Below are 16,650 nucleotides of genomic sequence, written 5' to 3' on the forward strand. Positions count from 1 at the left end.
GACGATGTCCGCCTTCACTGACCATGACTCGGAGTAGAGCTCCATTCCCGGAGTAGTCTAGCTTGATAGTTTGACGTTGATGTAGGTATGTAGTTATGTAGCTGGTGATGTGGACTCAGATGACAACTTCTGATGCTTTTGGTATATGAATCATGAATCCTTATGTTGCTTACACCTCCATATATGAATCATGAAATCTTGTTATGCTCCCTTTTATAGATGACGGTAATGTGGTATACTCAGGCATGTAGATGTTCAGGAGTCTATGATTCATGGAAAGCATGCCATGAACAAGTCAATTGTAACAGAGACAATTGCTACAAAGGGTGTGATACCAGAAAGTAGGTAGAGTATGCTTACTCCAACTATTTGCTCCAAGAGGAGAGAAATCGGATACGGGCGGGATTGGTTGAAGAACTTGTTTGTCCTAATTGTGATCTTGCTTATTGTGATGCTTGGGTGGTCCATGTAACATTAATTGGTCACATTGAGTTTTTAGTGACTACTTGGGACTTGTTATGATGCTTTTGTTAGTTTATTACGAAGAACATGGGACTTGTTATTATCTTTTATTTGTGGCATTGGCTACGATGTTGTAAGTTTTGTGGTACAATTTGCCATAAATACTAGATTATTTTCCCACGCGTTGCGGCGGGAAGTTAAAGATGAATCCCAGATGAATTATGTATGAACAAAATGATCTAAACCAAAAGATAATGTTTTTTTAATGTAGAAATCTTTCATACTTGCATTGTGTGTGAACAAAGAGTATGCATGTGGTTTGCATGGGGCTGCAATATAATGTTAGTGGATTCTTGCATGGCACACTTTGTGAGGTAGAGGGTTGCATGTTCAGATAATTAGAGTTAGTGGGGATAAACTATTTAGGAATAGTAGATATGTATTTTGTTACAGGGAAGATGCAAAAACAAATATAAGAAAACATATGAATTGCTCTCTGCGGAGTACACTACTTGGTAAAGAAGTATTGCCCAGAAAAAAGGTCGGCCAAACAACCACATGTCGAGCTTTGGTATTGTAATCCATAGTTTGCAACGTACACTTACAGGGATCTCGGCCAAGCTAGGCTGCTGGGACTTGCCAGGGCAAGATATCGCCGAGTGGGCAGTACTTGGCAAACAAAGAACCCGGTAAAGACACGGTTTGCCGAGATCCCGTGTTCGAATCTCAGCAAACAATGGAGGCCACGTGCCTCGCTCCCGGGCTTCCAAGTTTGCCAAGTCCCCTATTTAGGCTCTCGGCAAAGTATCCTGCCACATGGCAGTTGCCATCTCCGTCCAGACCATCAAGTGTCTTTTTTGCTGAGTATCCTACTTAAAGCTTGCCAAAGAGTTTCCCGAGTCCCCGATGGATGAACCTCGGCAAAGTGGGCTTTGCCTGAAGGGGTCGAGTACCCTTAGCCGAGAACTACACTCGACAAAGTCTCTGCCGAGTGTGAAACGGCTTTCGCTGAGTTTTCCCGGCACTCCAAACCCTGGAAATTCCAATAATGATATATTCCAGATATCATCTGGCGCTGGTACAAACATACATATCATGAGACTTCCATGTCTTCGAACCACCAGTAGGTGGCATTCACTCATTGCCCATAGCCTTTGTTGATTACAACTTGGCACCCCACTTTACTCCGAGATGACTAATTAGTAAGTTATTGGGTAGATTGCTGTTTAGTGAATTGATCTAATGATGTTCTTCCGTCTGGCTGTCCGTACACTACTTGGTGAAGAAGTATTGCCGAGAACAAAGCTCGGCGAAACAGCTACATGTCAAGCTCTGGTAGCCTAATCAATAGTTTGCCAAGTACACTTACACGGATCTCAGCCAAGCTAAGCCGCAGGGACTTACCAGGGCAAGGTATCGCCGAGTGGGTCGTACTGGGCAAACAAAGAACTCAGTAAAGACACGGTTTCCAAAGATCCTGCATTCGAATCTCGGCAAACAATGCGGGGCACGTGCCTCGCTCCTGGGCTTCCAAGTTTGCCGAGTCCCCTATTCAGGCTCTCGGCAAAGTGTCCTACTACGTGCCAGTCGTGTTAGAATTAAGCCAATCTTTAGAGATAAACGTGGCATGATCTTAATCCTAGCATTAGACCACCTAAAACAAATTAATAGAAAGGAGTTCGTAAGATCTTACGGGTACTGTGTAGGGTCTCATGCCTACCCGATGTAGGCATAGCATAGCCCATGATCTCCAACGATGAGGAAATGGTGGATGAAATGAGCGGCAGGGAAGCCACCTAGATGATGGTAGCAAGCCACTGGCACAGCCCTGCGGTGGCCCGCGGTGGTAGACGACCTTCGATTCCCTTTGCCCTTTTTAGGATTGGTGGATAGAGAGTTTCACACTTACCGTGTCAAAAACCACTTCTATCGACAATGAGGGGCTCTCTCTTTATATACCAATGTTAAGGTGTTGAAATGGCAGGTTGTATGCCAAGAAATATTATTTACCAAAATTATGGTGGTAGACAACATTTTGTAACCACCCACTGCAATATGGACACACAGTTTTCTATGCGAGTAACAACAAGCTAAATGGTGTTGCCAAAATGATGGACAATATGTTTAGTGTTGTGAAAGATAGAATGCAAGATCAAGCTATCGAAGGCTTACCACCCAATTGTATGATTATGTTGCTAGCATGGATTGCTCGAAAGCCTTTTAATCCTGGAAATTAGGACCATCTTATAAACCAACTCCCATAAAGTATTATGTGACATTTCGGGATAGAACGATGTACTATAGGTACCGAGGTTCAGTGGTATTTCATTGGTCATTCTAAAACTTGATCTTGGTGCATTACTTCTACTATGACGGTGGCCTTATGATGTTTGTTAACCTTATGATCAAGGGGAAGAATGTTGAAATTGATATCACGGTTAACAAACCGAGAGAAAAATAAGGGAGACAAAGTCTCCACCTCTCACGACTGTGCCTTGCACGGGATCACATATAACAACTTTCGGTTTTGGTCCCATGTACCAAGCACACACATATATAACGAAAATGGGGATTTTCGTTATGGACAACTGAACCGCGCTCAAAGCCCCCTAACTGCCGATCCTAAAGGTATGGTGAGGTACTGAAGACCATCTCCATCGCCGGCCACCACAAAGGCAGTGTCGGCGAGGCTTCTGGATGTGCTGCTACCCCTCCACGACTACATCACCACGATTCCACCCTGCATCGCGTCTGCATCAACCAGGCGAGGGATTTTGCCTCAGTCTTCGACGGCCACGGCCATCGAAGGTACTTACCAATCACACTTCTGATCCATAGAAGGTGTGCTAATTAGAGATTGAGATCCAATTCACGTTAATCTTAAAGGCTTAATTTTAACAAGTCGCTGTCTTCATCCAGCCCGTCAAGTGCCTCTTTTTGCCTCCTCGCAAAAAAGTGCCTGTTTTTGTCGAGTATCCCACTTAGAGCTAGGCAAAGAGGCTGCCGAGTCCCAGATGGACAACCGACGCCATAGTGGGCTTTGCCTAAAGGGTACGGCCGAGTATCCTTAGCCGAGAACCACACTCGGCAAAGTCCCTATCGAGTGGGAAACGACTTTCCCGAGTTTTCCTGACATTTGGAAAACTCGGAAATTCCAGTAGTGATATATTCCAGATATATAGCATGTGGCGCTGATACAAACATATGGATCTTGAGACTTCCATGTCATCAAACCACCAGTAGGTGTCATTCAATCATTGCCCGCACCCTTTGTTGTTTACAACTTGGCACCGCAGTTTGCTCCGTGATGACTAATTAGTAAGTTAAGTGAGTAGATTGCTGTTTAGTGAATTGATGTAATGACGTGCTTCCGTCTGGCTGTCCGTCCGCCTCCATTATACGTACGGTGGCCGCCGGTGTACCTGCCACGGCAAAGATTCCGGAGAGTGCAAACAAGGAACAACTCATTAAACCATGGGAATTTTACCTGCTGCTCCGGAGGACAGTCCACCACATGCAGGCGTGGGGACACTCCGGCGCTATATATTTCCCCGGCGCCAGTGCATCAGCAGCAGCAGCAGCTCAAGCTTCTCCTGATCAACCAGCCACCTAGCGATTGTGGTATCTCGCATAGCCAAGCAAGATGGCGTCGAGGGCTGCGACGATGGTGGCGCTGCTGCTCGCGGCGGTGGCGGCGACGTGCGCGCGGGCGCAGCTGCACGAGAAGTTCTACGGCGAGTCGTGCCCCAGCGTGGAGGACGTCGTGAGGAAGGAGATGGTGAGGGCGCTGTCACTGGCGCCCAGCCTCGCCGGACCGCTCCTCCGGATGCACTTCCACGACTGCTTCGTCAGGGTAAGCTACATTTGCATGCATGTTATCTGTCCTGCCCGTACCCTGTTGTGTGCGGTGGCCTGACCAGTGACCGCCATGAATTAATGCAGGGGTGCGACGGCTCGGTTCTGCTGGACTCGGCCAACAAGACGGCGGAGAAGGACGCGCAGCCGAACCAGACGCTGCGAGGCTTCGGGTTTGTCGAGAGGGTGAAGGCCGCGGTGGAGAAGGCCTGCCCCGACACCGTCTCCTGCGCCGACATCCTCGCCCTCATTGCCAGGGACGCAGTATGGCTGGTGAGTAGAGTACTAGGCCATTTTGCAAACGACATGCTACGTGTGCAAGCCAAATTCTAATGCTGCTCGATCATGGTTTCTCCAGAGCAAGGGTCCATTCTGGACAGTTCCTCTCGGCCGCCGAGACGGCAGCGTGTCCATTTCCAACGAGACCGACGCTCTGCCACCCCCGACCTCCAACTTCACCGTGCTCACCCAGCTCTTCGCCGCCGTGAACCTCGACGCAAAGGACCTTGTCGTCTTGTCCGCCGGGCACACCATCGGGACGTCGCACTGCTTCTCCTTCTCCGACCGGCTCTACAACTTCACCGGCATGGAGAACCCCAGCGACATCGACCCCACGCTGGAGCCGCAGTACATGATGCGGCTAAAGAGCAAGTGTGCCAGCCTCAACGACAACACCACCCTCGTGGAGATGGACCCCGGCAGCTTCAAGACCTTCGACACCGACTACTTCAAGCTGGTGAGCAAGCGGAGGGGCCTCTTCCACTCCGACGGCGCCCTCCTCACCGACCCCTTCACCCGCGCCTACGTCCAGCGCCATGCCACCGGCGCCTTCAAGGACGAGTTCTTCGCTGACTTCGCCGCCTCCATGATCAAGATGGGCAACGCCAACCCGCTCATCGGAAGCCAGGGGGAGATCAGGAAGAAGTGCAACGTGGTTAACCATTAAGCCACCGAAGAAGTGCAAGGCTGTTTTGATTTTGTGATTTTCCCCCTGTAAATTGCTGTAAGATTGTCGTAGCTCCTTTCTCTCTCAACTTCTTTTTTTCATTAATTTATTGTTTCGTTACAACCATGTGAACTTCTTGTACGCACGACGAACACCGAAATTGCCACATCCGACGTGTTGTGCGTTGTCATCTGGAGCGCTTGCTCATTTTGTCTAAGTTGTCTTGTTTTATTTTTGGTTGTTACATAATTAATGTTTTGTTGTGTTTTTTGTTTTATCTTAGGGCATCATAATGTTTCATATGTACTAGTAAGAAGAAGAGTTAATAGTTAGACTATTTTAATTTAGTTACTTTATACGGACCGGTTGGATAGCGGCTAACACCGTTACCAATATTTTGGGCGTTGGCGTGCATTAGAGGGTGCTTGGATACGTTTTAGTCCCATGACTAAAAGTAGTGGGACTAAAACTTGCTAGCCTCACCCATGATTGGATCCAAATACTAAAGAGACTAAAATCAAGTTATTGAGCATTTATTATCCTCCAAACTCTCCAATTCAGAACTCGCATGTGTTAAAGGAGAGGAATTAAATGAGAAGAGAGAGGGCTAATACATATTTTAGTAGGTTTCCTATGACTAAAATTTTTTAGGCTCAAGACTAGTCCTAGTCTCTCTTTAGTCAGGGGTGCTTGGAACTTTAGCCTCTAAAAAAAACTATTTTTAGTTAGACTAAAAATAGTCCCTTGGATCCAATCACCCTCTTAGTCTCTTGTTTTTAGGAAGTGTATCTTTATATTCCCTGCGTATCAGTGAAAAGCAAGTGCACAAGCGCGAAGAACAATGGATTCAAGGTAGAAATTCATTTTTCACACATATCCTATAATTTTTATCTACATGTACTCTTTGTTCGTACATGTGAAGAACACAGTGTGGTAAAAGTCAAAGAAGAGTCATATAGTAGAAGTCAATGAGCAGCTTGGAGCATTACTGGAGTATAAAAGGCACTTTCCATGGTGCCCCCTAGACCAACTTTTCCTTTTTTTTCCGGAAAAGCTTCCGATCTATTCATCAAATGACAATGTAATACAAAGAACACCAGAAGTAAAAATTACATCCAGGTCTGTAGACCACTTAGCGACGACTACGAGCACTGTAGCGAGCTGAAGGCACGCCGCCGTCATCTCCCCTCACTCACCAGAGGCGGGCAAATATTGTTGTACTAGACAGTCGGGAAATTGTCGTGTTAATCCCTACTGGACCAGCACACCAGAACAACTATCATTGCCGATGAAGAGAAGCGTAGATCGGAATGATCTACCCTATAGACAAATGACGACTGACGAACAAAGATCTCATCCATGTGGATCCACCGAACACATAAGCCAACACGACCCCATGAGATTCGTCGGAGATGGGCAATGCCAACCCGCTCACCGGAAGCCAGGGCGAGATCAGGAAGAAGTGCAGCGTGGTTAACCATTAAGCCACCGAAGAAGTACAAGGCTGTTTTGATTTGTGACCATCTTTTTTCCTTGTAAATTACTATAAGATTGTTATATAGCTCCTTTCTCTCCCAAATCCTTTTCTTTCATCAATTTATTGTTTCGTTACAACCATGTTAGTTCCTTGTACACAAGACCAACACTTCAATATTGCCACATCCGACGTGCGGTCCGTTATCACCTGGAGATTCATGTCACGCTTACAAGTTTTGTTTATTTAGATTTGTCTTGTTTTATTTTAGATTGTTGCATAATGTTTTGTTGTGTTTTGTGTTTTATCTCAGAGCATGTCATAATGTTTCACATGTACTATTAAAAAGACAGAGTTATAGTTACACTATTTTAATTTGTTACTTTTTGGGCCGGTTGGATAGCAGCCATCAACCGCCTTACCAATTTTTTGAGCGCTGGTTGTTTTGATTCGTGTGACCATCCTCTTTCCCCTCTAAATTAATGTAAGATTGTTGTAGCTCCTTTCTCACTAGTAGAAAAGGGGGCAATGGTCCAGGCCGGGTCAGCCCATTAGTCCCGGTTCAATCCAGAACCGGGACCAATCGGCGCATTGGACCCGGTTCGTGAGCCCTGGGGGCTGGCCGGGTCACGTGGGCCATTGGTCCCGGTTCTTCTGGACCTTTTGGTCCCGGTTGGTGGGACGAAGCGGGACTAATGGGCCTTGGTCCTGGCCCACCACCATTGGCCCCGGTTGGTGGGACGAACCGGGACCAAAGGTAGCCCATTAGTCCCGGTTGGTGGCACGAACCGGGACTAAAGGGGTGGTCCTCGTTGCGGCCAGAGTTTAGTCACACCTCGCCAACCGAAGGGGGCTCATACCGGTTTATAAGCCCCTCCCTCTCTGCCTTGTTGAGCTGCTCTCAAAGTGAAAATAGATGCCCTTATACAGGAAATTTGACCTAAATTCATATTGAATTTCTCTGAAGTTAGTAGAAATTTATTATGAATTTAGGTCTAATTTTCTCTATAAGCGCATCTATGCTCATTTCTGAGTAGTTTTTTATATAGTTTTTTTTCTTTTCTGCTATATTTATTTTTTTCTATTTATTTCTGAGTTGTAATAAGTTATTAAAAATAAAAAATATTTTAGTAAAGTTAATCACAACTATTTTTTCTTCTAATTATTTCTGAGTAGTTTTTTATATAGTTTTTTTTTCTGCTATATTTATTTTTTCTATTTATTTCTGTGTGGTAATAAGTCATTAAAAATAAAAAAGAGGCGCAATGCTAGTTAATTCACTTCAAGCCTTTCAGAATAGTGTAAACTGCACTGCACATAGCTCCATGAAGTCTATCCTATTCCTCAAGGCTTGAAGCGAACCAACGTGCAGGTGAGCATTGAGCCTCTTCTTCATCGTCTCTGCACTCAGGGCTTATAAACAGCTGCGAGTGCCTCTCGCTTGGCGAGGTGGGACTAAAAAGGGGGCAATGGTCCAGGCCGGCCAGGTCAGCCCATTAGTCCCGGTTCAATCCAGAATCGGGACCAATGGGGGCATTGGACCCGGTTTGTGAGCCCCGGAGGCCGGCCGGGACACGTGGGCCATTGGTCCCGGTTCGTCTGGACCTTTTGGTCCCGGTTGGTGGGACGAACCGGGACCAATGGGCCTTGGTCCTGGCCCACCACCATTGGCCCCGGTTGGTGGGACGAACCGGGACCAAAGGCAGCCCATTATGGTTCGGCCCTCGTGATACCATGCCAACTTTCAACTTTCAACTTTTTCAGAGTTCATTTGAAATGCTTTAATGCAGAAAACAAAAAAAATGCAGAAAACAAAAGAAAAAACTGGAAAAAAAATAAAATAAATAAAGTAAAAAGAAAACAAAAAAAGTGTATTCAAATTTGAAAACTAATGGCACTAACAGAAAGTTTATAATTTTTCTAAAACTAAAAGCAAAAAGAATTAAAAAATAAAGCAAAAAAACAAAATAAAATAAATAATGCAAAAAACAAAACAAAAAATCTGGGGAAAAATAAAAATAGCAACAATAAGTATTTTGTTGTAAGTAGAAACAAAATAAAATAAATAAAGCATGAAACAAAACAAAAAAAAACAAAAAAAAAGTGTTTTCAAATTTGAGAACTAATGGCACTAACAGAAAGTTTAAAATTGTTCTAAAACTAAAAGCAAAAGGAATTAAAAAATAAAGCAAAAAAATAAAATAAATAATGAAGAAAACAAAACAAAAAACCTAGGAAAAAAATAAAAATAGCAACAATAAGTAAAGAAAAAAATTGCCTCCCGCTAGGCCCCCACGGCCTGAATATGACTAGAAACCCACCATGGGCCAGGATTCAGGCCCACAGGAGGCCCATTAGGCCCATCAGGCAAAGAAGTAGTAAGTAGGCCCGTAAGCCTGCAGTGGAGAGGAGCTCGAGAGGGGTGCGGCAGTGGGGCTTATAAACCACTACGCGCCCCTCTCAGCTAGCGAGGTGGGACTAAACTTTCGTGCCGCACCCTGCCAGCACACGACCATTGGTCCCGGTTTGTGGCTCCAACCGGGACCAATGCCCACCCTTTAGTCCCGGTTGGTGCCACCAACCGGGACCAAAGCCCTCTGCTTCCCGCCCTTTGGGCTACTAAAAAGTGACCTTTGGTCCCTGTTGGTGGTTCCATACGGGACTAAAGGGGGTCATTGGTCCCGGTTGGTGCCACCAACCGGGACTAAAGGCTTTCCTATATAAGGAAAACTTCAGAACCGCATCCCCACTTCGATCTCTCCTCCTCCTCTCAATCTCCCGATGCCGCGCTCCGTCGCCTGCCGCCACCTCGCCGTCGCCGCCCCGCCCCGACGCCGTCGCCGCCCCACCGCGACGCCTTCGCCGCCCCGCCCCGACGCCATCGCCGCCCCGCGCCGCACCTCGCCGTCGCCATCGACCTCGCCGTGAGCAACGTTTAATGATTTTTTTTAGATTTTTTGTAGTTTAAAGATTTTTTTTGTTAGATTAGATGTGTAGTAATTTAGATATGTAGTTCATATTGTGTTAGATTTTTGTCTGTTAATAGAGTTTTTTGGTGTAATTAATTTGTTCATATTGTGTTAGATTTTTTTCTGTTAATAGATTTTTTTGTGTAATTAATGTGTTCATATTGTGTTAGATTTTTTTCTGTTAATAGATTTTTTTTGTGTAACTAATTTGTTCATATTGTGTTAGATTTTTTCTGTTAATAGATTTTTTTGGTGTAATTAATGTGTTCATATTGTGTTAGATTTTTTTTTGTTAATAGATTTTTTGGGTGTAATTAATTTGTTCATATTGTGTTAGATTTTTTTTCTGTTAATAGATTTTTTTGGTGTAATTAATGTGTTCATGTTGTGTTAGATTTTTTTTTCTGTTAATAGATTTTTTTTCTATTAATTTGTTCATAGTATGTTTGGTGATATTATTGTTAATAGATTTTTTTGGTGATATTTAGATTGTGTTAGTAATTAAGTACTATAATTGAACTAGCTAGTTAGAAAAATATAATTACTACTTTATTTATTTATAGTAAGTGCTTAGTAGTTGAACTAGATAGTTGATTTAAATAATAAAACTACTTTATTTAACTATATATAGAAGTACGTAGTTCCCGCATCGACGTCGGCGATGCCTATCCCGCATCCTCGTCGTCGTCGACTCGGCGGTGGAGGCCTGCTTGATCAAGGCCATGTTCGGGACTGGGCTCCGCCGGGCTGGTATTGGGAGGTGCTACCTTCCGGGGGACGTAGGTTGGTGAGGAGGCAGCCCGTTGTTGACCCGATCCTTGTTTGGTGGCGGTCGCATGGGCCAGTGACGGTGCCGAGGCTTCCGGACACCACGGAGGTGGTACATCACCGTGTCAGCGAGGAGGACGAGCATGTCTGTCGCTACATGGTTGCGTTGGAGGGCAGGTTCGACAATACCTGGCAGGTTCTTCAGGGATCTCACTGGAGCTATGATCCTGTGATCGTTCCTTATCTTTGGGTGTCCACCGCCCGCGACGATACCCGTCGGGCGCTACGGTTCTAGCTGTATTAATTAGCGATGCTATATGTATGATAGTATTCGAGGAGTATTCGACGATATACGGACACAAGAGATGATGTACTTTTGGTTATAATTGAATGCATGCTAATTTGAATACTACTTTATTTTACGATTTGGTTTTGCTTATTGAATGGTCATATTGGAAAAGTACTCCTACTTTGAATGCTAAAATTGAAGAGCACCCCATGCAGAAATCTAGGAGCCCCCTCCATCATCCACGCTGTCGTGGGGGTAGCTTCTCCTTCATTCCCGTGTGCTAGACAATTTGTTGTAATAATGCACTCGAGAATGAAAGGAGGATCTACATACCATCACCGATAGTCAACCCGTGATTAATAATAATGATCTAATTTAGGTTTTTTATTACATATATTTAATATTTGAATTATGAACTTAGGCCGGAAATGTCGTACTCGGACGATGAAAACCGCCCGGGGGAGTGCGACTGGTGCCACGACAACCGAGGTATGTGCGACAGGTTCATTGAGCTGGATGAAGATCGGCGCTTCAGCATTAAGCTCGAGGAGACCTTCGATGTTCATACGGTACGCAACGACGACAATAGTTTTTTTCATAATTAAGCACGACTTCAACTATTTTAACGTGTATTTTTCATCTTTTCCAATTCGACAAGCTTATCTCATGCTTTGCAAGACGCTATGTCTTGAAGAGGATGGGTTTTGAAGACCATGAAAGTATGGAAACCAAAAATATTATCCTAAGTACCCATCATGGTGTAGATTTTCAAGTAAAGCTGTACAATGCTCAGAGTGTAACCCATTTTGATTGTAAAAACTGGGAAGCACTTTGCAAGATGTATGGTTTTGATGAGGGTATGCTTGTCACCATGGATCTTGGTGATTCTACAATCGCGCAAGAGAGACCTACGATTTTCGTCCTTGTGGATACACCTCCAATTCTTCCCCCATGTGAGCTTAACATAGTTATTAAGTAATTTATATTGTTTATTTCAAAATAGTTGACAACTTATTCTCCATTGACAGCTTATTTTCATTCTTCAAAGAATGTGCGGAAGATGGTAGACAGAACCTACTACACCAAAGGCTCCGAACTAACTTATTAGGAGAAAAATCATATGGTCGCATTTTGTACTGATCTTGAGAATTACAATGTCTACAATCAAACTCGTCAACATTATGGTCAATACGTGCCACTAGTGCACGTGTTGAACTACGGTAACTACCATGGAAATACCCTGGTAAGATTTTTTACTATTACGACATCCGTGCATCTTTTTGCACACTTCTAAAACTAGTACATCATATCATTGCTAACTACGAAGTTATTACTATGTTTTCAACAGATAATCCTAAATGATTGTGTGCCTCATCTGATGTATACACACGGTAGCCTTCATGTTTTGAACATACAACCAGGTCTTCCTACGAATCTGAACTGTCCATACCGGGTTTCTAAAAGAAGTGGAGACATGACAATCAAAGAATGGAAAAAATGTATGGACAGTCGTAAGGAGCTTCTTGGAAGCAACATTTTGCGAAGGGCAAAAATTGGAGACAGGATGATCGCCATTCTTCATAATGGAGAGTCAGGGTCTATATTGTTTTATGCTATTTTACCTTAAGGGTGTTTAGGTCCTACCTGATACTGATGATCATGTGGTAAGAACAATTATATAGGGTGACTATGAGGATCATTCGTATGACTTATTATTAATAACGAGTAGAAGTTGTATGATGATGCATGATTAGTAGGACGAGTACTTGTTATTATATATGCTGATGTATGCGAGCATGCATGAGTTATTATATCAGCGGGTAAAATGAACATATATAGCAGCAGCGTTGGTAAACCAAGGACGAAGATATAAGAGAGGACACTTCTCTCTATTAGCTAGCTAATATAACAACCTAAAAATAACCCCCAAAACCCCTAAAGCAGCCACTTTCCAAAAAAAACATGGACTTTTGGTCCTGGTTGGTGCCACCAACCGGGACCAAAGGCCCCCTGACTGGGCTCGGCGCACAGGGCCACGTGGAGGCATATTGGTCCCGGTTCATGTTTGAACCGGGACTAATGGGTGGAGGTATTAGTAACGACCCATTAGTCCCGGTTCATGAACCGGGACTAAAGGCCCTTACGAACCGGGACTATTGTTTTTCTACTAGTGTCTCTCTCAAATCTTTTTCTTTCATTAATTTATTGTTTCGTTACAACCAATTGAATATCTTGTACACACGGTGAACACTTCGAAATTGCCACATCCGACGTGTCATGCGTTGTCATCTGGAGATTCATGTCACCCATACTAGTTTTTTCTAAATTGTCTTGTTTTATTTTACACTTGTTATATAAATAATGATATGTTTTTTTCGTTTTCTTAGAGCATCACAATGTTTCGTATGTACTACTCTCTCCGTCCCATAATATAAGAGTATTCTTTTTTGTTTTCTTAGAGCATCACAATGTTTCATATGTACTACTTTCATATGTTTTCACACTAGTGTAGTGTGAAAAATACTCTTATATTATGGGACAGAGGAAGTAGTAAAAAGAAGAGTTATAGTTCGACTATTTTAATTTAGTTACTTTTCAGACTTTGGATAGCAGCCATCAACCACCTTATCAACTTTTTGGGTGTTGGCATGCATTTAGTCTCTTCTTGTTCGAAAGTGTATCTTTATGTTCCGTTGTGTATTAGTGAAAACCGAGTGCACAAGCATGAAGAATGATCGATCCAAGGTAGAAATACATTTTTCACACATGTCCTATGATTTTTATCTACATGTACTCCTGTGTTCGTACATGTGAAGATAATACAGAGTGGTAAAAGTAAAGAAGAGTCATATAGTAGAAGCCAATCAGCACCTTGGAGCATTACTGGAGTATAAAAGCCTTTCCATTGTGCCCTCTAGACCAACCATATATATGACCTTTCTTTTTTTGCTGGGAAAGCTTCCGATCTATTCATCAGATGTCAAGGTAGTACAAAAAATATCAAAAGTATAAATTACATCAAGGTTCACAGACACCTAGCGAGAACTACAAGCACTCTAGCGAGCTGAAGGCACGCTACCGTGATCGCCACTCACTCACCGAAGGCGGGCAAACATTGTTATAGTTGGCAGTCGAAAAGTCGCCATGCTAATACCTATTAGACCAGCGCACCAGAATAGCTACCGCCATTGATGAAGAGAAGCGTAAATAGGAAAGATCTAACCTATAGACAAATGACCACTAAGGAACAAAGACCTGATCCATGTGGATCCACCGAAGACAAACGCCGACCAAATCCCATGAGATTCACCGGACAGAAACCTTCACACGCCCTATAATGGAATGTGGGCTAGCAAGGAGAATCATATTCCATCTACAGAGAGCTATCGCCACCTCGCCTCTTTGAGTAGAATGCAAACCCTAACAAAATTCAAAAAACATAAAAAAATACGAAGCCCTAAGACTACGAGATGTCCTTAATTTTTCCTTCTCACCAAGAGCGATGATGTTTGAAGTAAAAAAAAGGTATTTCTGGTCTTTTGTACAAGTCTAAGAGCCTATAAAAATGCCTCGTAGTAGCTTGTAAGGCTTCTCATTCTTATGGGAGGGGATTTCATCTCAAGTGTGGTGTGAAGAGATCTCTCACCTATGCTGGAAAAGGCAGCGCCGAGAAGGTGCTTAGACACCCTTAGGCGTTGGCAACGACCGAATGTCTCGCTGAGGGCATAAGCGAAATTCTAGGGACGTGAAGAAAGAAATTATCCACTCAAGAGAGAAATCATGCCATATTGCATAGATTGGCCAAGTGGGCCTAGGCCATATCTAAAGGCTAGACGTGGTAGATTATTCACTTGTATGCTCTAAATTAATGTTGATACACATATGTTACCTCAAATATACCTTGATAGCGAATACTATACATCCACCTAGGCTACACTTAGGGTGCTTAAACACTACGTAAGTTCTAGGCTAGCACTTTCTCCAACCTTGCTTCTCGGTGAAAATTTACTTCACCTCTTGTTGAGGCAAATAATAGGTTCTCTATCACAAGATCTCGTATTTGGAGTTTTTCCTCAATAGAATTCTCGCTCACCCTTCTTGATGGGTTTTCCTTGCTATCCTCAGCAATAAGAGTGGGACTTCCAACTTTTTGTGAAAGGAAGCTTATATTAAATTTGTGATGTCTAACATTGTCGTTGTATAACCCTTATGTTGTTTTTCCAGTACTACGACCAGAAGCGCATGTATTCCTTTAAACTTTAATAACTTTCACATATATTAAATTTTCCTTTAGGCCTAACCTACTTGTCGCTACTAAAATCTAGAAAAATTCCTTTTTAGGTTAGTTGAAAAAAACACAAATTTAAGAAAATATTCAAACATTACAGATCAAGCAGACAAGATAGGGAAACATGACAAAAGCCAACCTATGGAAACCACTAGGGAGTCCATGCAACTGGCCCATGTGTCAAACCCTAACGAGTGAGTTCATCACATGACCCACATAGTACCCCCACCTGCATCTGCTTGTTCGAGGGCATTGCCTTCTCCTATATATATCTCCTTTTTCCTATTATTACAATGTTTGAGGGGTGGCTATACACTAAATATTTATTTGTAAGGGATGGACTAGGATAACAATTGATCCAATCTCCAAAAAGTCTTCCTTTAGATCCAATCTAGATTAGCCAGCTCAAATAAATAGATGTACTATGCACTCTCATGATTACACTTGAGTGGTGTCTTTTTCAGGCTAACATTTTGTTGTAGTGTAGCTATGTAGCAACATTTCTCTCTCTCTCTCTCTCTCCCCATGACTTCCCTACGGACTTATACTACCAAATAATATGTCTATTTGGAACTCCCAATTATAGTAATTTCTCTCTGAATGATTCGGTAGATGACATCTCAATAGGTTCTGGATGGTCAAAACAAGCTCCTCTTAACCCTTTTTTCCTAAACACAGTGTGAGCGGAGTTGTATTCATAATAAATTGCCTGGACCGGATGACTTCTCAAACGAGCCTATCAGACCTTCTAGGAGGTCGTGGAGTTGTTTGAGGACCTCCATGTGGAGCACCCTAAGCTTTTAAGACTATTTTTTGTGAAATTATTTTGATGCCCATGACTAAGGAGGCTAATCAAATTCCATTGTACATATTGACATGCCTTCTTAACATTAACTTCATATTTACAAAGGTGGCGAATAATTGACTCAATGGGGTTGTCGACCAAGTGGTTCAACCCACACAAACATCGTTAATGCATGAGAGGATTATCGTGGACTAGGTGGTGGTCCTCCATGAATCTGTTCATGAATTGCACCACTAAAATGGATGGTTTCATTTGAAAGTAGAATTCCATAAGGCATACAAGTGTGAAATGTGTCACTAGTCCACTAACTCAAACTGATTGCATGCTTTAGGCAACAACTCAGAAAGTGATTAGTTTAGGACGTATACCTGTTGATTTGATCAAATAAGGCCAAAATCGGGTTGGGAGGGGAAAATCGGTCATGTGGCTGCCATACAGCGTTCCTTTGACCACTCGTGAACTAACTATTTTTTTACACAGATTTATCTACAAATTGGCTGATTTTTCTCGCAAACCATGCCAACAGTGTATGAATGGTTTTTTTAGGAAGACCTTACATTCCTTGGTACTCGAAACCACACCCTTTACGGTTGTCCAGTGTCTCCTTGGCCACTAGAATATCAAACCAGTTTGTGAAGTAAGATGCAACCTGCTATATATATTTTAATGATACCTTTGAGATTAACCTTTGTAAGGTTATGTGGAATATTATCATTGTACAGATCAATTTTCTTCAGGAAATGAAGTCGTGATGTGTGTTGGGAATGGTGATGGGATCGCTACACAAACCATCA

The 16,650-nt window shown here is 43.1% G+C and overlaps 1 protein-coding gene across 1 annotated transcript; it reads left to right on the top strand.

Annotated features, from left to right (window-relative positions):
* The first annotated feature begins 4,089 nt into the window (after positions 1-4,089).
* Positions 4,090-6,776, top strand: LOC119348862 (peroxidase 1-like). The gene is made up of 4 exons (XM_037616861.1): positions 4,090-4,315; positions 4,405-4,590; positions 4,676-5,206; positions 6,691-6,776. The coding sequence occupies exons 1-4, from the start codon at positions 4,106-4,108 to the stop codon at positions 6,745-6,747; spliced, it is 984 nt and encodes a 327-aa protein (XP_037472758.1). The 5' UTR covers positions 4,090-4,105; the 3' UTR covers positions 6,748-6,776.
* The last annotated feature ends 9,874 nt before the right edge of the window (positions 6,777-16,650 follow it).

This window comes from Triticum dicoccoides, chromosome 1B (genome assembly GCF_002162155.2).
Source record: "Triticum dicoccoides isolate Atlit2015 ecotype Zavitan chromosome 1B, WEW_v2.0, whole genome shotgun sequence".
In the NCBI taxonomy this organism is placed as follows: domain Eukaryota; kingdom Viridiplantae; phylum Streptophyta; class Magnoliopsida; order Poales; family Poaceae; genus Triticum; species Triticum dicoccoides.

Excerpts from the sequence above, each read along its gene's own strand:
- LOC119348862 (XM_037616861.1), top strand. The coding sequence starts at position 4,106 with ATGGCGTCGAGGGCTGCGACGATGGTGGCGCTGCTGCTCGCGGCGGTG. Across the intron at positions 4,316-4,404 it reads TCCACGACTGCTTCGTCAGG|GGGTGCGACGGCTCGGTTCT; the intron begins GTAAGCTACATT and ends GAATTAATGCAG. Across the intron at positions 5,207-6,690 it reads TCAAGATGGGCAACGCCAAC|CCGCTCACCGGAAGCCAGGG; the intron begins CCGCTCATCGGA and ends GGCAATGCCAAC.